This window comes from Poecile atricapillus, chromosome 4 (assembly GCF_030490865.1).
Source record: "Poecile atricapillus isolate bPoeAtr1 chromosome 4, bPoeAtr1.hap1, whole genome shotgun sequence".
Classification (NCBI taxonomy): Eukaryota; Metazoa; Chordata; class Aves; order Passeriformes; family Paridae; genus Poecile; species Poecile atricapillus.
In genome coordinates this window covers 65,802,058-65,825,261 of record NC_081252.1, presented here as the reverse complement: position 1 = coordinate 65,825,261, position 23,204 = coordinate 65,802,058, and the positions used below count along the sequence as shown (strand labels likewise).

General features: G+C 41.0%; 1 protein-coding gene across 7 annotated transcripts in view; it reads left to right on the top strand.

Moving 5' to 3' along the window:
- Positions 1-23,204, top strand: part of ABLIM2 (actin binding LIM protein family member 2) — a 132,154-nt gene that overhangs the window by 7,175 nt on the left and 101,775 nt on the right. For 2 of the 7 annotated variants that reach the window (XM_058837554.1, XM_058837552.1), the window contains exon 1: positions 21,563-21,723. The exons of 1 other annotated variant lie outside the window; for it this stretch is intronic. In XM_058837554.1, coding sequence (XP_058693537.1) covers positions 21,708-21,723 — 16 coding nt within the window. In that variant the 5' untranslated portion in view covers positions 21,563-21,707. Of the gene's footprint in view, positions 1-21,557; positions 21,724-23,204 lie in introns of those variants that run through there. 4 more of the 7 variants (XM_058837556.1, XM_058837553.1, XM_058837555.1 and 1 more) reach the window with 4 other exon arrangements.

The window sequence follows — 23,204 nt, the reverse complement described above, 5'->3', positions numbered from 1 at the left end:
TTCAGAGGGTATTTAAAACTGTACTTAACCATGACTGCAGAGCATCTGTTGAGGGTATTTAAAATTGTACTTAACCATGATCCACAGGCAGATGAATCTTGAATGTTTTGTGTGGCCATTTACCAACCAATCTCCCTGGACATGTTTTGATAGCTTATTCCTGCCTCGGAAAATTGGAGAAAAACTAGTATCAGCTGCATGTATGAACAGTGGTAAGCTTTCCTGAATCAGACCCCATGGAGAAACAAGGTTTATGTATCACAAATCTCTTGAACAATTGCCTAAAGATGCAGACCTCTCCTGGGGGTTATGTATGTGCAGCTGTAGAGCACCTCCTCAACTGGGATGTGGAGTTTGGTGTGAAAACCTGGCTTCCCCTCTGCTGAGACTTTAAGTTCTAAATATCATCAGCCATGGGTGAGATCACTGTGAACTGCAGTCGTTTACCTCTGGAACCAGGGCATTTATTTACGTGCCTTTGTACAGAATTAGGTGCAGTCATTTCAGCATCTTGGTTCTAATAGCCACAGGTTTTCATGGTACCAAACTAAGGTAACAGGCATCTCACAGATTGCCTTAATGTGTTGTCAGTGAGAGCATAACCAAAGCATTTCTAGCATCTTCTTTATGACTTCTGTCTGTATGAGCCATGAGACTTTTAGTAATGATAAAACACAATAGATTGTGTTTTAATTTGCTGACATTTACTGTCATTATTTCAGATCATTAAACTGTACAAGCTGGGATCGAGTGCCTGTGTCGCCCAGCAGCTTGTTTCCAGCTGTTCCCAGCTTGCCCTGGGAACTAATGATGACAGTGGCTGTGTCCATCTTGGTCTTGCATGTTTTTCAAGATGGTACTAATGGATTGTCACCTGAGATGATGAATTTTAGCTTCTTTTTGGTAGTGTGGCCTAAATTTCATTGAATGCAGAAATCCAGCTTAACGAAGTTCTATTTATATCTTAATAGAGCTACCCACTGACACTGCTGTAGATATGGCTGTCTATATTATTAATAGGATTTAACCTTAGACTAAAGCCTAGGTTGTGCTGAGAACCCCTAACTTCTGTTACTGTTAAACTTCAGAGTAAATCATCTTTCTGGTCTGAAGTCATATGATACATTTTCAGAAAAACTGCTGAAGCGATAGGCATGTTTTGCATTTCTTTCCAGAGATCTATAATTTTAACTTGTGATATGCCTGAGTTTTTTCCCAAGGTCAAAGCTGACTTTTGATGGGAACAACTCAGGCTGTGTCCTGTGAAGTTTATGAGATTGACGTTAGGAGAGTGCTGCCAGCTCTGAGGAAATGCTCAGCTGAGCTTTCTGTGTCTTGTCTCTGAAGCACATAAGGTCTACATAGATCTAGAAGTGTGCCATAGTCGTGCCTATTTTAGAAAGCAGCAAACAGCATGAGCTGCAAATTTAAGTTGGCAGAAGAAGCCTGGCTGTTAAGCTAAAGCTGTCAGAAACTGCCACAATGTTGGTTGGATGCTCGATTTACCTGTCTTTACACTACCTCTTTACATTGTCCTGCTAAGAATTAGAAAGATGCAGCTTTACAGAGCCTTTCTAAATACAAGGGTAAATAGTGTTTTTGGAAATATATAGAAATCCTGTATATTGGAGGCAGTCCCATTTTCCATCCTAGTAATTTTGCTATCATGCATGTGCTTTGTATGGTCAGTATTTATTTATTTGAGTGATGGATGCTTTCAGTATAGCTGTTCGCACTGTGGGCATCAAAAAGCACAAATATTTCAGTTCTGAATTTCATCTTTAATTCTAGTTACTTGCATAAACTATTTTTGAGACACTGCCTAAGTTATAGGTCAAATTCAGTCGCTAATCATCTCCTACTTCTCTGTATAAGTGGTTGTGTTCACTCATATGTCCCGATACAGAGTTGCTTGCAGAAGCAGAAGTGTGTTCTTTCATGGCAATAAAAGGTATTGAACCTATCATCTCTCCTGATAGTCCATTTCTGTGCTAGTTCCTGTGCGTGCTTAGAAAATGCTGTACTGGTTTATGGTTTTGTAATAAAAAAAATAGTTTTCTTTTTTCCCTAATTGAACATGTTTTCCTAAATGAACCTGTGAATCTATTTTAAGGAGTTGCACATCCATTGTTTCTTAGAGAGACCTCAGAGTGGGTAAACAACAAACCTTGACATTTTAAAGGAAGATTCCTGCCTTTAGCTTGCCTTGTGGCTCTGTGCTGTGGATCTGGAAGGCAGATCATGTCTCTTGTGCTGGAAGACAAAGGACTGAAATTCAGATAGCTTCTGTGAATTTTCTAGGGAAATCATTGTAACTGTGCTGTGGAAAAAAAATATTATGTGGGCATTATTTCCATTGCTTTGATATGATGGTACCATGAAGAATTAACACTTACTAAAGAGCCAGATTGGTCACAGGCTACCTGGCAATCCACCTTGGCAGCTCTGGAGCACTGGAGCAGTGGGGAGGGAGCGCTTTGGGTGGGCAGTAGGAGCTGCACATCCACAAAGCCATTGTACTGACCCATCAACAAATCACACTGTGTTCCACTCCTTCTGTCTCTAGGCTGCTTCCAGCATGGCTCTTGAATCTCACTGACAGTGTTAAAATCTCTTTTTATCAATTTATTTCAACTTTTTATCACATACTTCTTTGTAAGCATCCTGAAATGGTATGGCTTAAAGAAAGCAAAAATGCAATGAATGATTGAAAAGCTTTTAAATACAAATAATGTCATTATTGCAATAATTGCTGTTATATTAATATTCCCTATATTTTTTTTGACTGTAGTTTATATAGTTTGTAAACTTTTGAGAGATGTCGCTGGCTTTGTGTCATAGGTAAACAGTTGTACTATTTTTAATCCCAAACTAAAAGATAACATATTTAGGAAAATTTTGCCATGTTTTGCAGGAATACCTTCCTTTTTTGGTAGGATGTATCACATTTATGTTCTCTGATGTCAGGGTTTCTTTTTGGTAGAGTTTCATTATGGTATGTTGGTGTTCATATTTTTGTAAATATATTTAGCTTTTTAATAGTATTTTTTTGTCAACTGACTGCAAAGCTCTCACAAGAGAAGGGGATTTACTTGTGCACACAGAACTGAGAAGAGTTTATGACTGGTATTGGGTAGGATTAGTCAAGAGAAGAAGAGTCTGAAATACCAAAGTCTGAGTTAAATGTTCCTTCTGTTAGGTCACTCTGACTTTACATGTGTAAGACTTAATACATTTTGGGTTATTTTTGGCATTGGCATGAGTGGCTGACATTTGTCTGTAGATGTAAGAAAGGAAAGTTACAGGTTATTTTGTTTGCCATCTTTCCCTAAATTTTGAAAATAATATCTGGTCCTTAGCCTGTCCAGCGGCTCAAGGAGGGAGGGAAGTGTTGGGCTTGAGAAAACCAATTCCAACAAAGCCAGTTTCCTGCTGCCAATTCTGTGCCCCTGGCAGCCTAAATATTCCAGCCCTTGCTTTCTGTTTCTCTCTGGATCATATCCATGAGGAGATTTCATTTCAAAAAGAAACCAAGATTGCAGTTGATGTCACCCATCAGATAAAACTGCTCATGTAAAATACTTCTTAAAAAATCCATAGAACCTAACCCTGGAATTTTTATTTATTTATTTATTTATTTATTTTTATTTTTACGTGGTAGGAGGAGGCAGCATGTGCTGGCACCCAAGCTGTGAGCGTGCAGCCCCACCAAGGAATCTGTGCAGCCCACAGTGACGCCTGTCCCTGCAGACCCCTGCCAGCAGCTGTCACTGTCACTTGCCAGTTCTTTAAAGCTCTTTAAGGGTGGCATAACGTGGCAAAGAGATAACGTGGAGCTTTTTCCTCTGGAGGCAGGCTTAAGTTAGTATTTCCCCAAAGGCCATTGTTACGGATAAGTGCAGCAAAGTGGAAAAGCTCTGGGTTTCCCTCTGCTCACCCATCTCCCTTTCTCAGCTGGGTAGGGAAGCTGGGGTTTGAGGCACCTTCCCAATTTTTCAATTTCTGCAGCTTTCATCAGTTACAATCACATGGATTCAATTTCAGGTAATTTAGAAAATATTTGTGATCCGTTCCAGGTCGCACTGATAGCACATGTCAGCTTTTGTATCCCCCAGTGAGCTAAACGCTGAGTTGTTGGGGTGAAGACTATTTAATTTCTGAGGGCTGGTACTGAGTCAAGCTGCTTTACTCAATACATTTGTCTAGATAAAGGGAACCTGCTCCAAGCCACACGTGGCACTCCTGTTCAAAAGACATTGAGACAACTAAGTCCATCTTAAAGAAATCTGACCAAAGCGCACCACGTTGATTGTGTCCTATTGCTCTGTTTGGAAGCATCAGATTCCTGTGTTCTTTGTCAGCAGGTTTTGATCATTTCATCATTGCAGAGGAGTGCCACTGCTGGTATAATTTAATTGTTGGGGGAAAAGCATGTGCATAATGAGAAGCATTCCAAGGAGAGGTGGAGCAGACAGGCCACGCTGGGGGTACATGCTGGGGACCAGCACAGGGTGGTTATGACAAACTGTTGCTGAACACAATCCTTCCAGCGTCTTTGTTGTTAGAAGCCTTTTGATGACATTTAGTCTTTGTTCCAGAGGTGTCTCACAGTGGGTTGTGCCTGTACCCATTGTGCAATGGCCATTGCAGTCTCAGTGAGGAGTGGCTCTTTACCCACCATCAGGTCGGATGAGCCTGCTGTACAGAAATACAGACTGGTGCTTCTTTGCAGGAATTCCTCAATGTCATACAACATGATCCTTTAACTGGATTTGCAAGCACAGAAGCACATTTCAAAAGCTGTATTTTTAAAAGTGCACTCTGCAATTTTGATTTAACGTTGCAGTTTAGGAAGTTCATGAGGGTTATTTGCAGAGCTGATGACATGACCCTGCTGTTGAAGCGGCAGCCAGCCCTGCAGTGCCTGTAGGAAAGGCTTGTCATGGTGCCATGCCTAACCCAGATCAACAAGGTAAGGCACTGGCAAACTAAATGTGCCTTAATTGTGCCCAGAGTCTCAAGAAACCAGAAGTGCTAATGCAAGGAATGCTGACTTATCAAAGGGCTGCAGCTACATGCAAGAGGATTATTTTTACTAATACATGCTTAGGGTTCGTCAGGCTAATAAGGCTCTGCAACATCTCTTGGGAATGCACAGAAATGTTCAGTAGACTTCATTTTGCTCCTTCAGTTTGAAATGTGCAGTATTCATCTCTACAGCTTGGAATTCCTCATTTGTACTGCTCATCATAATGTTTTAAAAATGTTTCTAAAAGTGATTCCTTAAAGGTTGTTGAGATAAATAATCTTCAGTTTCAAGACTAGCTGTACAGTCATGTCTAATCCCATTGAAGCATAAGGAGCTGTGTATTTATATAAGAAATAAAAACTTCATTCTGTAGTTATTAAAATCTTCTCTTACCTTAGAATTAAAATTTTGAAGAATATTTTTTGAAAAAGTTTGATTCAAATAAGAATATTTCGATTTCAGATTTGAATACCATTACTCAGAGACCCATTATAGATATAGTTTGGTCAGCTTTTTTATGCAGACACAGAGATTAATCTGTTATTCCTTAAAGTTAAACCCCCAGAGCCCCTTCATTTATGAGTTATTGTGCTGCAGATTGTTAATGGAATATATTATATTGGAAGTTTTAGCTGCATCTGTCTTGTGTAATTTAATGCAAATAAACTGTAGATAAAATAGACGTTAGATGTTTATTTGTGATAATAGTTCTGTTTATTCAGCTTGAGGAAACTGGACGTGAAGTTAAGAGTAAGTACACTTAAAAGGAAGCAAGAAAACAGGTTTTGATTATGATTTAAAGTAAAATAAGCAAATATGTTAAAAATAAAACGATTAAAGATTGCTGTAGGTTGCTGCAGCGGTACATTAACATACTAAACTATTTAGAGTGTGACACATTTTCCACATCAGAATTAAACAAATAGCAGCTTAATACGTTAAGTCATTTCAGTGACATCTGCTGTCGGTTGCCTACGGGCTAGAAAATGAAGTATTATAGCAAAAGATAGACAGATGGATCCAGCAGCTCAGGATTTGCTCCAAGTGATGGAGGGCTTGGGGCCAGTTCTGGATCCCTTGGTACCAGCTGTGTTGGTGAGATGCTTTTGGCCCCTGCCTTGGTTTGGTACAAGATGCTCAACTGTGGACACTGTCACTGCTGTCCTTTTTCCCCCACCACAGCCATAAAATCGGTGAGTAGAACAAAGAGGCCATTTCTGCTGGTTCCAAGAAGAATATCACTTGCTGTGGGAGTATTTTTTCTGTTCTCCTGAATATTTTTTCCATTCCTTGGGGCTACACTGGTGAGTGGAACTGCCCTGTCAGCTCTTTCCAACACCCTGGGAAGGTCACGTCAGACCAAAACTCATGTGATTGGTGTTCTTTCTCCAAAGCTAGGTGTTATAGTGGATCTCTAGGATTTAAAATAAATAAATACATATATTTGGTATTTTTTTAAAAATACTGTAGTATCATCAATTTACTAAAGAGTATATAAGCAGAAACCAAAACCTTATGTGTATCCTGGAGATTTATAAATTAGGCCATGTACATGCACAAGAACATTAAGGGAAAAATTGCAAGCAGTGGCTTCCATAATCATAAGTTGGAATGGAAATTGGAGCTCTTTTTTCACCATTTGCCTTTTGTTTATGTTGTTCATACTGGAAAGGGATGAGAAGATTTTCTAGAATGTTAAAAACTTTTAACTTTTTCCTGCAACTATGACAACTAGAGCCAAATTAATCTAATGAGAAACTGAAGAACAGATTGCTGCACAGTCACATATCTCTGAGGGATGGTACTTAATTTAAAACAACAAGTGTTTCAAGGCTGTGATAGAACTTCGAGGCTTAACAATACTTCTTATATTGCAGTCAAAACTCCCAGAGCTCCCATATGGAAGAGTCAGCCAAAATTCACAGTGCAGCCAGATTAGCAGTGTTAATCACATTGCCTGTTCTTTACATGGCAAGGAACCTGGGCAGGGTGTAGAGGCTGGAAACTGGATACCTGTGATCCTGAGGATATATTGTTAGGTGGGGTTGGTAGTTATTGTCTCAACAAAATCTCTACTTCTAAGGCAAGTTGAAATGTCAAATGTGTAACTTTGTAAGATGCCTTTCTTTCTTTGTATGTCTGTGCATAGATTTAAAAACTGTTTTTTACTTCTGCTGTGAATTTTTGGTGGTGGGATCACCAAGGTCACTTTGTATCTAATATTTGATTTGTAGGGTCGGTCCTTGGGTTAGGCTGCTGCAAATCTGCATATTTGTTGTGACTGATAACACTGTGAGACAATAAATTCATTTATTCAATATTCATCTCTAAAAGAAAGCCATTTATTTAGCCATTTAAATATGAGTATAATATTAGTTTCTAGTATTTTAGAATCTAGTGGTCTAAAGCTACATGTTCAGATGAGAAATATTGACACCTCCCTCAAGGCATTCTTCTTTATGGAAGATCCAGATAAAGAGTTTTGGTTTGTTATTTATTATGATACATGATACTATGATGGAAGGTGGCTGTGTTAAAAAACCTGGATGGGCAAGATACTGTGAGTTAAAGTTGCTCAGCAGCCCTGAACACTGAGTCAGCTTTTAAGTGATACAAAATATGGGTTTGGAAGGCTAATTTTAATCACCCTGCCTTAAATTTGTGTTCTCACTCACCTGTGATGGTGTTCACGTTAGGGAGGGGTTTTAGAGAGACCTGCTTTGCTGTCATGCCAGGTCCTGGCACTGGGGAGAGGTGCAGCAGGGCTGTGGACAGGCTGCCTGGATGGGCAGAGGCTGGGGGTACAAGGAGGCTCTGCAGGAGCCTTTGGGAGGCTGAGGGAGAACATGGATGTCTTCATGTCCCACTGCTGGGCTGGAGAGAGCCTGCACCCAGGCTCTGCTCAGAGGTGCATGACAAAGGGACAGGACTCAACCCCATGGCAGATTGCAACATGGCAACTTCTGATTAGGTACAGGAGGAAACAAAATTCCCAAGAAGATTGAAATACACTGGAGCAGGGAAGGTGTCAGCCTTACATCCTTGGAGGGTTGAGATTTGGATGGGACGAGGCCCTGGGCAATCTGATCTAGTGGGATCTGTGCTGAGGAGGAGGCTGGACTAAATGACCTCCAGAGGTGCCTTCCAACCTAAATTATTCTGGTTCTAAATATAGCGTGTGGGAGTGCTAAACTTGACTTCGGCATGATTAAAATTACATTTAAAGTTAAAGCAGGACAGCAAGACAATGCTTCTGGGACTCTTGTGCAGTGCTTTGAAAAAACACAGGTTCACATCCATTTCCAGTGGAACCTCACTTACTCTGAAGCAAACTGTTATACCGGAATTCAATGGTGTTTTTAAAACCATAGCTATGCCTGAGTGTGTGTGTGGTGCTTACATGTGCTTTGTAAGAGGTCAGATTTATTTCTGCAGGTCACAAACTGAACAGCTGAATGGATTCAAGGCTCCCAACTCCCATTCTGTGACAGATAATTAAAAGATCTAATCTCTTGTACAGCCGACCTGAGAATAAATTTCTAGTAGTCTGTGGATTTGCTGCACAGCAGAGTATATACCTTCTCATTATAATTTAATATGCTGTTAGTACAGCTAGGCCAGTTTTGAGATAGTGTCTTGATTTAAAGTTGAATCTTGGGACCGGTATTTTCCTTTTGAGTGAATGTAAAAAATACAAGAAATTCCTAGATAGGAGAGCTATAATCTCAGTAGTATAAAACTGTCTGTAAAACAATAGCAAAACATAATGAGAAAAAGGAGCTTTTATTTAAAGATAGAGCAATTGCAAGTTTAAAAAAGCAAACTCATTGCATTATTATTATTATTACATTTTCTAATTATGTCCATATCTAATCATACAACCAATAAATGATTGATATCTGCCAAAGCTGAGGTTTAGCATATGAGTATTAAGGCTTTTGAGTCAGTCTGAGTGTGTTTGAAAGGTTTTGGATCAGTGCTTTAAATAAAAATTAATGAAATCTTACTATGTGAGTAGAATAATAAACTTCAAAGTGATTGTTATAATTCTACCTTTGTACAAATGTAATCTCACTAGTTGAAAAGAGAATGTACAAAATGAAAGGAAAATTCCATCTTGGTAGATTTCAGAGTGATAATGATGAGTTTATTTTCTGTCTTTTTCCAGTTTCTGGTCATTATTAACTGATCAAATATGGAAATGGGAAATGGGGAGCATCTTTGGGGACTATAGTGCTGTAGAGTTGGACACTTAGCCTACCTGTCTGGAGGACAAAGGGATGACTTCCAGCAATTTTGCTTACCTGATGCTAAGTGGAACTCACAGCTGAAATTAACCTAATCAATTTGTAAATAAGTGTTGATTACACCTGTGATGATATAACCACCCTAGCAGACTGGCAGTAATGGGACTGAAGGCAAGAATGAGGTGGCAGATTTCACCTGCAATTTGAAAGTAAGTTAAATAGAGGTTTAAAAGAAGAAAATTGTGAAGTGCAGCAGAAAATATGCTTGAACTAGAGGTGCAGGGATTCTACTGCTTTCTCAAGAGCCACACTGAATATCCTTGTGTTAGTGGTGTATTTCTAAATCAAGATAATTCTGTTGCTGTGTGTATAGAAAACCTCCATGACACTGTCTTGACAAAAGAATATTTATCAAAAAATCCTATATTTTTAGACAACAACTGTAGAATGACACAGTATTACTCTTTTTTTTCCATATGGTTTGGGGCAGTTTTTATTATTTTGGCTAAGAGGAAAAATTGACCGCAGGTATTCCTTGCAAAATTACATTTTCTCAAGAAAATAATATGAAGAAAGGCCTATTTTGTGTGAATAGCAGGGCCCAATATCAGGCAGAGATCTCCTGCTATTTTTCCACTCTAGAGACCCTGTTGTTCTCCTAGTATTGAAAATAGTAGTTGGTGGGTTTTGCTTTTTCCCTGGTCCTTTTCTTTCCTCAGTACCGCATCTGCGTTGGCCAGCAGCTCCCAGGGATTTGTGTGCAGGGATTTTCTATTGTTTTACTTCCCCTAAAAGAGGCAGCTTTGTTCTTTTTTCTTTGTTTTTCTTCTTCTTCCTTTGTTTTTCACTTAGTCCATAAAGTTTTGATATGAGTCTACATTAAAGATACAGTCTGCACTTTTATTTAGTATTTCATTATATCCTGAACTTGCGTAATCAGCATTGGAAGCAAGATGTAACATTTTGAAAACAACCAGAATTTCTTCTTCCAGTGCCTAATTTTAAAGCTTGAGATTAAAGATGTTTAATTTTTATTATGCAATACCACACATTGTTAATTTTTGCCCAAGAGAAATGCTTAAACCATTAGATATTATATCTTTGCTTTGAGTAAAATACATTTGCACATTGTTTCATATACTGTGTTCTCACTGAGTGATTTTGTTTGGGAGTTACTAACTCCTCTGATAAAATTTGCATTGCTATTGACAGTAGCATTTCAGGAAACTCTAGCAAAACAATGGAAGGCTGAAGTGTTACCTGATCTCTCAATTTATATAAAGGTCATGTTTACATAGAGGGAAGAACTGAAAACTTGTTCCTTTGAAGATTACAGCTGCCATTGGAAAAGATGCCATGTTAGTCTTATAGTGCTCTGGAAATATGAAGGTGCCTAAAAACTATTATTTTTATCAACTCAGTGGTGCAATGCAAGGCATTAAAACCTGTGTGCCCTGGGCTCTAGCAGGGGGTCAGACAGGGAACCTGTAACATGATGGGGTTACAACATAAGTGGAAGTCATTGCTCTGTGCCAGACTGAAATTCAGACCAGAGTTTTCAACACCATTTCAGCTCAGCATTGGAAGAGGGACTAAAATTGAGATAGCAGAATTTCTAATGCTTAGTAGTGATACAGCAAATGTTACTAAGAGAGTTACTTAAAGAGTTGGGACTGATTTGTGATTGACAGTGTGAAAAATGTTGTCAGGATGACTGAGCCTGGAAGCTAGGTCAAATTAAGGATTTCTGCAAGTCATGGTGACTAATTCAAAGTTCTCTGCTTTCGGCACCTAAGGTGCCATTGGTTGGGTGAACTAGTTGGTTGTCAGTAGAAAGAAGAGTTTCCACAAGATGTCACATTTTTGGCAGCCCCAGTGGCAGTTGTAGCTAAAATTATTACAGAGGTAAGGATTGGATTGTACTAAGGAGTTGTTCCTAGTTCTATGCTTATTTAACACATTAGCCCTTACTTTGTCCTTTTCTTAGCTCTAATGTGTGAAACTGTATTGCTGAAATAATTCAGTTGCATCATATAATTTTTCATACTCTGAGGAACCCATCAGTCTTTTCATGGAGTTGTATATCGTGTTTTGAATGTGAAATTAATACTCACTGCACCCAGCTTGATCATTTTAACTTTATTAGATTATATTTTTCTTAGGTACATCACTCTGTGCTACAGTCATGTCTGTATTTTAAGAGAGCACCTCAAAAAGCAGAATAACTTTTTGAAATTCAGGCCTGTTTCTACAGGAACATTATAAAAATGAGGAAGTTTTAAAGTCCAGATAATGATAGTGATGCCTTGAGAAGGCTGACCTAGAACACAGGCTAGACAGAATTAAGAATAAAGTAGGTATTTATTGAAAGGTCTTAAAGGACTCCTGGGCAGTACAAGAGCCTGGCCAGGAGTACACCCAAGATGGACCTAAAAATGGTCACAAAATGGACGACTGGTCACGAGGTGTCACATTTTTGTAAGTTTCGGTCCATCTGCCTTTTGGGGTTCATTGTCCAGTTACAGCTTCAGATGAGGAAGTCCCATCCTTGTTTTCTCTCTTCAGTCCATCCCTGTTTATGCTTTTGGGCCTGAAACTTGTAACAATTGTCCTTGGTATCAAGCTAGAAAAGGAATTGTTTTGTCTACCTACTCTGTGAAGAGAGCTCACTAATACTTCATATGAAGCTCAAAACTACACACCTAGGCAGCACAGAATATGAAAAACATGAAAGCTAAAACTTATGGCATCAATAGTTCTTATCAGAGCAGAAAAACAAGTCCTACAGGAGAGAATGTTGACTTCATTCATTACAAAGCAGAATTGTCCTTTAATTCAGTGAGAGCAGAGCTGTCACTCCAAATGATAGAGAGAAGTGGGATGTGATTGAAAGGGTATTTACCATCTGAGTCATCATTTACTTTAGGAGTATTTGGACTGGGAGGAGGTTTATCTTTGTTCATCTTCTGTTTTGGAAATAGAATCTGGAAATGTGCTGTGGTCGATTTGATAATTTGTTCTTTCTCTGTGTTGAATTGAACTAAAGCTGGGCTTCTCTTTAATTCAAACTGTTACTTTTCTGTGATGCTCTGGGAGTAGAACAGTGCCAGAGTGTGTTCTGATGCTCCTTTGGTACCTGGTCAGCAGTGGGGTGAACAGAGCTCCCAGGTGTCACAGCTCTGGGAAGAGCAGTAAGGGAGACTCACTTCCTCCAGCAATGTGGTGGAAGGAATGTTTGAAGAAACTGTGCCCAAGAGAAGGGAGATGTCCAGGAGAAGGGTTGAATTTGGGAAAAGGAGACGTTAAGGGCAGTAGGGGAGGAGCATTTTTGGGAAAATAGAGCTAAATTAGAAGTAAATGGACCCGGTTGCAAGTAGATTGGCTCTTGGGTATTGTCGTGCTCTGGATGAGCCCAGCACCTCACGGCCACAGCTTGTCCTCTGTTCTTAAACTGTGTGTGGGTTTGGTGGGGCTGCATGTGCTTCCTGGGCTCCTTGCTGGCTGTGTGTGGACACCCACCACCCCGTGGTCCCCAGATCTGGCTATGCAGAATTTGTCCTGCTTCTACATAAAGCCAGCTGCCCAAAGAGCAGCCGTCGGTGTAAGGACCAAACCTGTATGGAAGCGACCATCCAGTGCAGGGTGGTGTGAGGGAGCCTGGGGTGCTTACAGTGGGAGGACTGTGAGTGCAAAAAGCCAGGCAGTCAGCAAGGAGGGGATGTGCTAGAATGTGCTGTGGCACGAGCAGGGTCCTTGAACAGCCGTGTCCAGGATGGCCCAGCAGCCCAAGTCTCGCTTTGGCAGCATGTGGGTCAAGGGACAGCATCCTGCGTCACTGCTGTCTTCGTAGGCTGTTATTAAAGACTGGAATTGGTAGGATTATTGGCAATTGGAGCAGCTTGCAGCCAGATGAAACTCCTGGTTTCCTTGCCCTTGTGAGGAGGAGGAGTGACCTACATCTGCCCAGGGGGCTGTCAAGCTCCACATTGCAGTGATGTGCTAGGCTTTTCTTGGTTAGGGACAGAGCTGAAGGCTTCTCTTGAGACAGAGGGAAATGAAAGGTTCTGGGTGTTCACCAGGCCTTGGCTACAATTTTAGATTAATTGTATGTTTTGTGTAGAGTGTGAGGAATTAACCAGATTATGAGGCTGGATGGGGAATAGCGTGCTTCAGGATCTCCTGACCACACTACTGTTCACTTGACACAGTAAAGATACTTCGTGTTTCAACCCTGTTGAAATCAGGGGAGAGAGGTTAGTGTGGATTTTGGCATTGGATTTTCATCTGTCCTTCACTAAATTGCATTTCTGTACATTACCTGGCAAAAATGCTGTACAATATCTTTCTTTTTATAAATAAGACATGATTTTATCAGATGATGTTGCTGCTTCCCCTTCTGTTTGTAAAAGGCAAATATAAAGCTTCAGAGCAAAATATTCATTTTTAACTAAAACTCATTTGCTGTCTGAATGAGGTGGGGGTTTGCAAATTAAGCAACTCAAAACTTGGTCTAAAGGCGTGTTGTATAGGTACCTCAGAAATGTTCCTGTTGGTAATAGAACTGTTAGTGGCAGAACTGTGCAAGAATTAGCACTGTAGCTGAAGGTTCTGGGGTCGTGTTTGTGTGAATGTAACACATTTCTGCTATGAATGTGGTGTCGAGAGATAATTGATTGCAGAAACTGTAGCCTGAATGTGAAAAGGAAGGCAACGTGCTGGTTTGTCTGATTGGGATGAAGCAGAATTAGATTTGTATGGGTGTAATTGAATCTAGGAAGAAATTCTTACACTGTGACAAATTCACCAAAGATAACTAATTTACAATGTGTGAGGTAGTGTGACTTTAGCACCAGAACTTCAATAACATCAATATCTATATACATTTGAGTTAACTCTATGATTGCGGTAAAACAAGAGGTAATCACTTTCTAATGCCAAATTAAGCAGACCAAATAAAAGCAGGAGTTCAGTTTTATATTTCAAAGTAGTTATTTTAGATATTTTTTATTCTGTAGACTACAACATAAAAAGGAAAGATCCTTTGCAAAGGTCGTTATTATTTGTAGTCTTTTTGGAAACATATTTCATATAGTGTTAGTGGAAAGTTAGTAAATTATATTAATTAATGATTGGAGGTGATGTATAGTGGCTTGGCTAGCAAAATGAATCATTGCTTTCTATATTATTTAGCCTTTGCTTTTTGGTGTTGCTGTAAGAAACAGGCATCATTGTTGTTATTATTGCTCTGTTTGTACCAGAGAATGGAAAGACAAATGAGCCATGGAAATTCCTTCTACACTGTTTTTCCCCAGTTGCAAACATTTGTTCATTTCCAAGCCAGGGAATGTGCTTGTCCTGCTCGCCCATTTCGGGTACAGATGGAGCAGATGTCAGTGTGAAGAGTGATGCAGAGCAGGGGTGCGCCCAGCAGGTGCTACAGACCTAGGGGCAGGAAATAGCACCAATGATAGGTTCTGGTATTGGGTCATGGCTCTCAAAAAAGAATGCCCTGAAGATGAGGGGACTGGCAGGAATATGGTTTGGGTAACTGGTGGAGGTGCTAGAAGTTACCATCAGGCAGCCAGGGAGATGCAGAACAGTAATAGATGTAGAGTCCAGTGGTTTTCTTAAAGTTGCTTCTTAAGATTTTGGAGCTGCTTACGGTGGAACTGAGCAATAAAGAATATCCATTAATTTAGACACACTCCAATAAAAAAAAAAATCTGCTTTGTTTCTTGGTATTAAAGTAAGTTCTGAGAAATAATTGCATTTCAGATGTTACTGATGGGAAATTGTAACCTCGGGCAAGCAGGGAAAAGGCTGAACTTTCTGGTTGTGATGAGCCAACTGCTAAGATCAAAAGTCAACAGAATTCAGAAATGAATGCTGATGAAAGTCTTTGACCCAGATCAATAATGGTTTTACTGGTGGACTTCACTGGGAACAGGGTTAAGTGTAACAGCATCACATTTCCAATGACGGCTTCTTTTTTACTTTCAAAACAGCACTCCACTTTGTTGACAAATTCCTCAGTGATCATCAACGAAAATGAATGTATTTAAGTAGGATTTGGATCTGACCTGCTGCTTTGCAGCTACATCCCTTCACAGAGAATGGGATTTGGAAAGGAGGCAGAAAAATGTTCTCTGGCATGGTCACTGTGGGCTGAAGGCAAGGATTAAAGTGCTGGGAGTTGTGCATGTGTGCGCAGGACAGAGTGCTGCAGACGAGGATGTGTCTGAAATCCCCACTCCCCTTTGGGACAGATCTCTTCTTAAGGGCTTTTCACTTGGGATTTGCAGTCCAGTTCCTAAATATGATTTTCATTGTCTCTCGTTTGCAAACCCGAGCAGAGCTATCAGTGTAAACACCAGGGTTGGATTTACAGCTGCTTGAGCCTCTAAGGAAGAGGAATTTGTACCCATGGCTCCCTACTGGATCTATTGGTGTAAAACTCACCTTGCCACTTGCTCAGGTGGCCCCTATCTGAAGATGATAGTCAGCTTTTTTTTGCACAGGGAGTTCTCTGCATGGCCATCTCTAAACTGTCCTGGTCATGCCGTCCCTGTAGCTGGACTGAGCTGCAGGGTTTGTGGAAAGGCATCCCAGGCTTGTGGGATGAGTGTATCCAATAAATGTGACAAAGAGTCAGAAAGGTCTCTGTGGTCACAGTTGTTTCTTGGAAAACAAGGAAGGTAACTCTTCAGATGGAAACTGTTCAGATCTGCTGAGTGTGACACGGAGTAAAGCTCTCGGTACCCACACTCACGGAGGACACAAGCTACAAACAAGCACACATCACTGTTTCCACTACATGTGGAAGCCAAAGGTGCTTTCCCACAGTCAGCTGTGGTCAGCTGGGAAATGGGAAGTGAAAAATCAGCTTACCCTGTCTTTGGATGTTTTGAGGTGGGGTTTCCAGCCTTGCAGCTTAGAGACTTCCATGTGTGGCATTTCAGGCACATGAGTTCTCTTAGACATAGACCCAGACCTCTCAACTCTAAAAATGTCCCATTTTGGGAGGGATGATGGGGGTGGGGTTTGTGCAGTTTGAAATTTTTTTTTTTTTTAATTATTTTTTTTTTTTTGGTACAAAGCCTTCAAAGTTAAATTTATTGTTTCTAATTAAAACACATGAGAGGTTGAATCTTTTTTTCTAGATAGCACCCAACCCACATCATCATTTAAAATTTTTGTATGATAGGTGGCTGGTGATTGCAGAATTATGGCAATGTCTGTGTAACTTATCAGAAGAGAGCAATGCAATGAAGATTCCTTAAGTCTGTTTAATTCTTTAGGTAATACTTCTGTTTTCTCTCTATTTAAGCACTTGAAATTTCCATTGATTAAAAATCCAGAAAATTGAAACAATAATTTTATATATATAAAACAATGATAAATTAAAATTTAGTAATCTTTTTCTCTTTTTGTGTGCATGTAGCATCAGCCCACACAGAAGAATCCTCTCTTAAAAACCTCCATGCATTCATTTAGTCCCAAAAGAAATACCCAAAAATTATCTTGGCATCTTTGCAGTGCCTGTCATCTTTCTTGCACCACTCATGATCCCCTAAATGCCAAATTCACATTGTAGTTTAAATCCTCCTGTATTCAAAGGTATAAATGAGTTTTTCTAACCCTCATGCCTACCATGTGCAATTTTTGGCCACACCAAATGACTGTTTATTGCCTCGTTCTGCTTCTTTGATTTCCCTCCCATAAAATGCTGGACTTGGATTCTAGTTTACTCCTGGGCAGTTCTTGTTACAGTACCTTTTCTGTTGCAGCCAGGATGCCTTCCCTTAATACAATACATCCCATTATCCTAGCTCACCACTGAGTATACAGTTTCTCTCTTGCTTTCTGAAGTCCTTTCTGTGAAAAGTCCCTTGTAGTGCCTGACCTTTGAGAAACTAATAACTTTTGTTAATTGCTTGCCTTATCCTTATTACATGCCAGGTTTTCTCTGAGCTAAATTGTAGCCTATGACCTCTACTTCAGCAAATCTTGCTTTATCTGATGTCTGTGCCATTTCACTGGCAATCCCTATGAGTTCCCTAAGGTCAGCAGAGTCCCTGTGTGGCAGGTTCATTCCTCAAGGTGTGTGGCCTGCTGTGGCTCTCGTTGTCTCTCTGCTGCTAACCAGACCCTATTCCTTTATCCTCTGACCTGGGTCTCTTTGCATTCTGGACCTGCTCTCACCTCATTATGAGGCAATGTTGGTTTTTTTCAGTTCTCTAAGCATTTTCTTGCACCCTATGTTTAGGTTTGATACGCCGCTGTTTCCCACTGTAAAATCTCTGCTAAAGGCTTTGTAGGGTTTATGTTTGATTTCTGATCATTATTTTGGGTGCACAGTTTTCTGAAGAATATTTGATGGTGCTTTCATTCTGCTTGGTGGTGCACAGGGGGCTAATGCCAGCTTTGGTCTGGATCTAGGTCTGCCACAGAGAGGTTCCCCTTGGAAAATGGAGCTGGGAGTGGGAGAAGTTCTGCTTTCTCTCATGCAACTTGCTGGCCAGCAGTCAAGGGCTGTCATCATGGATTTCAGGGCTGAAGGAAGCTCTTTATTCCCAAGAGATAGCAAGGAGCAGAGCAGGACTCATGACCCAGTTACCTCTGGAGCAAACACAGCTGCCTGTTCTCTGTCAGAGCTCAGAGGGGATCCTCAGCCTGATTTTTCCTGCTTTATAAATATGCAGGATTCACAGAACCACAGAGTGGTTTAGGTTGGAAGGGGCCTCTGGAGTTCATCTAGTCCAAGCTCCCTGCTGAAGCAGGTTCTTTTCTTCTTTTCCTTCTTCTTGTACAAGAGCCCACTGTCTCTGACCTGCTTGTATGTGTTTCAATTAAAGATGACCGTGCACATGGCTCATTGCTGTGCAGTTAATGAGAAGTGTTCTTTCATGCATGGACTTGAGGATGGAGGTGTTTGAGAGCCAGAAGTTTAAACTCGGGCTGTTTCTGAGCAGGACAGGTTTTGGTGGCATGCAACAGGTCACTGAGGACAGAGTTGGGTGGTTTTGCGAGCCCATTCCCAGCAGAAATGGGATTCATGCAAGAGAGGCTGGGCAGAAAGTTGGAAGGCATGAGTTTAGTTGTAGAGGCACCATTTACCAAACTCATTTATCCTTTTCCTGCTCATTTTCACTTCTGCCATGGGTTTGTCCTTTTTTGTTTCTATCATGAATTCTTGGGGATAAGGGCCATTCTGCAGTGGTTCCAACTTCGGGCACAGCTGTTAGGAATACAGCAGTTCAATTAATAAATTGTGATAATTAGAAGGAAACATCTATTACTTAAATTTATTTTTGTCTTAGTGATAAAATATGACAGAAATCTGTATCATTATATATAGAGGTGTATTTAATTTTATTGTATTTTTCATGTGATAGAGTATCCCGAATTGGAAAGGACACACAAGGATCCTCCAAGTTCCAAATCTTAGCCCTGCACAGCACCATCTCCATGAGTCACACCATGTGCCCCAGAGCATTGTCCAAACTCTTCTTGAGCTCTGTCAGGGTGGTGCTGTGACCCTTTCCCTGGGGACCCTGTTCCAATGCCCAGCCACTCTGGGTGAAAAACCTTTCCTGTTATCCAGCCTACACCTCCCCTGACACAGCTTCAGGCCATTCCCTGGCTTTCTGTAGTGACAGGATCATCACAGAGAAGAGAGCAGTGCCTCTCTTCATCTGTGATCATATTATCCCCAGTAGAATATCCAAATTATCACTAACCTGGATCAAAACAACCAAAAGCAAAAATAACATGAAGCAGCACTGCAACCAGTTTTAGCAACTTAGAAGAAAATGCATCTTAAAATGTACTCAGAAAAATCTGTGTAATATGATTTCTTGTGTTTTACAGCATTTTCAAAGTAAAATTCATTAATTAGAGATTATTTGTGAAAAGTTAATATCTTATTCTATATTGGGGCTGGACTCTATAGTCCCCATTTGCTATTAAATAGACACATAGAGGGTTGGGTAGAAACTTGAACAAAGTTTTATAAACTCTTAAAGGCCTCTGTGTTGGAAGAGGCCCATAGGGATTGTTGAGTCCAACTCCTGACTCCACACAGGGCAACCTAAAATGTAAACCCATATGCCAATCAAACAGCGTAAGAGTTGCTGCAAGCTAACAGGTACATAACTGTTGTATAAAGAAAAGTCCCTGAATCTCAGGTAGCGTTATAACTCTGATTTTTTTTTTTAAAGAAATCTTAGTTAGAAAATAATTCCATATTTTATAGTGAAGAACAAACTCTACATTCTTCGACATCTAATAAAATAATTGTTCCAAAACATTTTCCGAGACGGACTTTGGAAAAAGCTCAAAATGGGCCTAGTGAAGTGCTGTGAAGAACAGGACTGGGTTTAGACTATGTACTGTCACCCTCCTAGAGTCATAGAATCCTATTGGAATATCTCAAACTGGAAGGGATCCACAAGGATCATCAAGTCTAACTCCTCGTTCCTTGCAGGAACTACCTAAAATTGAGCTATAACCAGTCCAGTTACTACTGACATTCCCTGTAGCTTACACTGGGGAAGGGGGCAGTGAGTACAGGAGAGAAGCATGAGTTCATTAGGAACGGGTCTGAAATCTTTTTAAAATGTCCTTTATAACTCATGGTACCACAGGTTATAAAGATTTTGCAGCCAACTAATCCATTTCAGAGTGGCCTAAATTCATTGCTGTCTGGTTGCTGTTTGCAAAGATGTTGGTGATGGCAGTGACCTGAGTAATGTAACCTTGGAAAAAGCAAACCTGAAACAGAGGTTTGGGCAAGACCACTGCTGTGGCTACCAGGACTTCACTTGAGATTTTAAGAGGAGCCAAGCATCCTGTCCTTTTCTGTAGCAAGGGCAGTGTGCTGTTATTACTGTTAAAACAATGGAGTTACAGGAGTTTGGTCTGTGTTGATTTGAGAAATCAGGTTAAAGCTACATGGTTTTCTGGATCATTTCTCTGATCTCTCACCTGTGCTGCTGCCACTGCTGTCCCTTGTCACACTCCCTCGAGTCAGCCCATCATGCTAATGAAGTGCAATGGCCTCCTGCTTTGTGCCTCTGAAGACCATGAGTGGTGACGGAGTTTCTCAGAAACCCCACAAAAACCCTCTGAGCTCCTCGAGTGTGATTTCTCCTTTGCTGTAGCCAAGTGCTGAGACTGCAGGGGAGGCTCAGGGATCACACCTCAAATTGTAAATACAAATCAGGGCACTGTGTGACTGCATTATGATCATACAATGTTAAAGTGCAAGTTACCAAGTGTTTAGCCTTGGAAGCCTGGCAAGCAGAGGGAAAGGCTGTGTTAGAGTAAAAGGCCTTTCACTTTTCCTGCCTATTAATTTACGTGCCTTCAGAGTGTTGCCATTTAGCAAAGTGCCTTTTGTGTTTCTGCCAAGCTGAAGTAGCTGCTGGGAAAAACTAAGTAGGCCAAATCCTGCAAATATCTGGAGAACTCAGCCAGGGTGGCTGATGCTGATCCAGAAGAGTGTGAGGATGGATTTGGTTTCATGCAGGCAGCACAACAATATTGAACAAAATGAAAAGCTGACATAAGAGTTTCATGTTAAAAGGCAGTTGCTGCAAGATAATGCATATAGAAGATTTTTTTTAAATTGAGCAGTTCATAGATTTGATTCAGTGTATAGAACCTGTGATCTTCAGATCTTTGCTCTGGGTCTCAGGCCATGTCAGCTGGGGGCTATTTAAAGGTATAGACCATGTCTGGCATGGCCCAGGGCAGTGGTGTACTCACCATATACATTTCTGAAGTCAGAGTGCTTATAGAAATGCTCATTCTGTTCCCATGCAGTGCTTTAAATAGCTCAGCACATCACTGTTATTCCAGTGGTACACATTCCAACTCCATATGAGCAGTCAGGGGAGAGATTTTTGGCTGCCAGGTATCGCACAGTGAGAGCATCTCAGTGCTTACATCATCTCCTTCTGCCATCAGTGCTGTGCCCTCCTGCACCAGGGGGAAAGGACCTCTGTGTTTGGGGGATGTCTAGAGGGCTTTCCCTGCTACCTCAGCCTGTGCTTCTAATTTATGACAAGGAGCTTGCAGGTTTTAGTTCTTTTAGCCTCTCTCCCCAGGTGCCCAGCACCACCCTGAAGCGGCTGTGCTCTGCCCTGATGCAAAGACAGCCCTTGCTGGCACATCCCACATCCGATCGCTCCGGGACCCCGCCGGTGCTGCCACCCCCATGGACGTGACAATATTTCGGCTTCTGTAGCTCGCTATTTTTACTTGGCGGTGACGGCGAGGTTGGCTCTGCTCCCGCCTGTGCGTGGGAGCTGCAGGAGTCATCTGACCCTTGCTGTGCTGGGGTCGGCTGTGGCAGCCTCGCTGCGGATCCCCCTACCCACCGCAGCCCTGCTCCTGGGATTCCTCTCTGGCAGGGAATTAGTGCAGGAATGCCCGAGGATACAGGTACGCTGTGATGACTCCACATTTTGGTCAGCCTAGACCTGAAGTGACTTGTTTTTCATCTGGGGCCGTGGTAACTAAATCACTGATGCTGTCATGGGGATGGATAACAGCTCTGTGTTTATGTGGAAACACAGCAGAGTGGGGAAAGATGGTTAAACATTTCTTGTAAATTATGCTTTGTGTTCTTTTAATTATATGAATGATGATTTGGAAAGGATAATGACTCTGTTAGTTAGCTGACAGCTCAGTTTGAAAACTTTGCTCAATTTTTTAAAATTTAAATTGACTTCAGAGTTCATATTAGACTATAACGTAGAAAATAAAACCCTATTTCTTTTTTGCAGATATCTTGGAGTGTTGTTTCTATATCCTATCTCATTGCAATCTAGCCAAACCTGTACAAAAATAGCCTTTATAATGCTGCAGTAGCAGTTACTCAAACTCAGCAGAGATTTTTATGAACTTTGTTTGAATTCAGTAAATATTTTATTATAATAACGAGGGCGGGAGGTTAGCTTGTGCTAGGTTTGTAATGCGATGTGACTTTAGCACAGAGCATACGGTGAGATTTGAAGCTCTCGTGTGAATACTTGAGCTGTGTTGCGCCTCTTGTGCATGGTTTATTCACATCCTGCTGGATAACACCTCTCTTTTGCCTCTGCTCCCATAAACTCTGTAATTGGTGGTGAAAGCAGAGGTCACCTCAGTTGTTCTGTGTGCCCTCTGTCAGCTGTGGGTTTCTGTTTTGATGATGAGGAATAGGAAGTGCTGGAAGAGGCATGCCTTGGAAAGGCACTGTAGTAGAAGCAGGTATAGATTTCAAAAAGGAACACAGTTCCTGAAGCATTTTACTTTATATTTTTGGACAGTGTGAAGGAATTAAACTGAGACCTATTGACACAGAGATTTATCAAATTTGGTGAATATTTTCTCTTTTAATACAGGAACTAAAGAGAGAAGTAAGCGTGCTTTGCAGTGGAGCCACTGCAGAGGTCTTGGAAAGAGCAGTGAGCACTTCTGGGGGGTGCCCAGACCCTTTTGATGTAGAAAAGCACTATTGGGAAAGAGAGTGAGTGTGTGTGCTGACCTGGGGATGCTTCAGCCCTCTGGTCAACTGGAGGGCTCGAGGGACCACATAATGTGGACATTGAGAGCAAAACTTCTTTCCCTTTATCCTCCTGATCATCTGGTTTCCCGTGAGACACACAGAGGAACAGGGCATTAGAGTGAGAAGGCACCATAAAGCAGGCGAACACATCTGTAAAGTCATTTAACACAAGGTGCTGATTGAGAAATAGGGTAAACCAGGTTACCCCCAGTTGCTTAATGTTCTGTTCCAGAACATTTAACATGTGCACTCCTGAGGCAGGGCTGGGGCCAGGGAATTGCTCTTCCCCGCTGCTGAGTGGGGTTGGCAGGATGGGTGGGAAGAGCTTGTGGAGTTCCCATTGCACAATTACTCTTTTTCTCATATTTTCTGT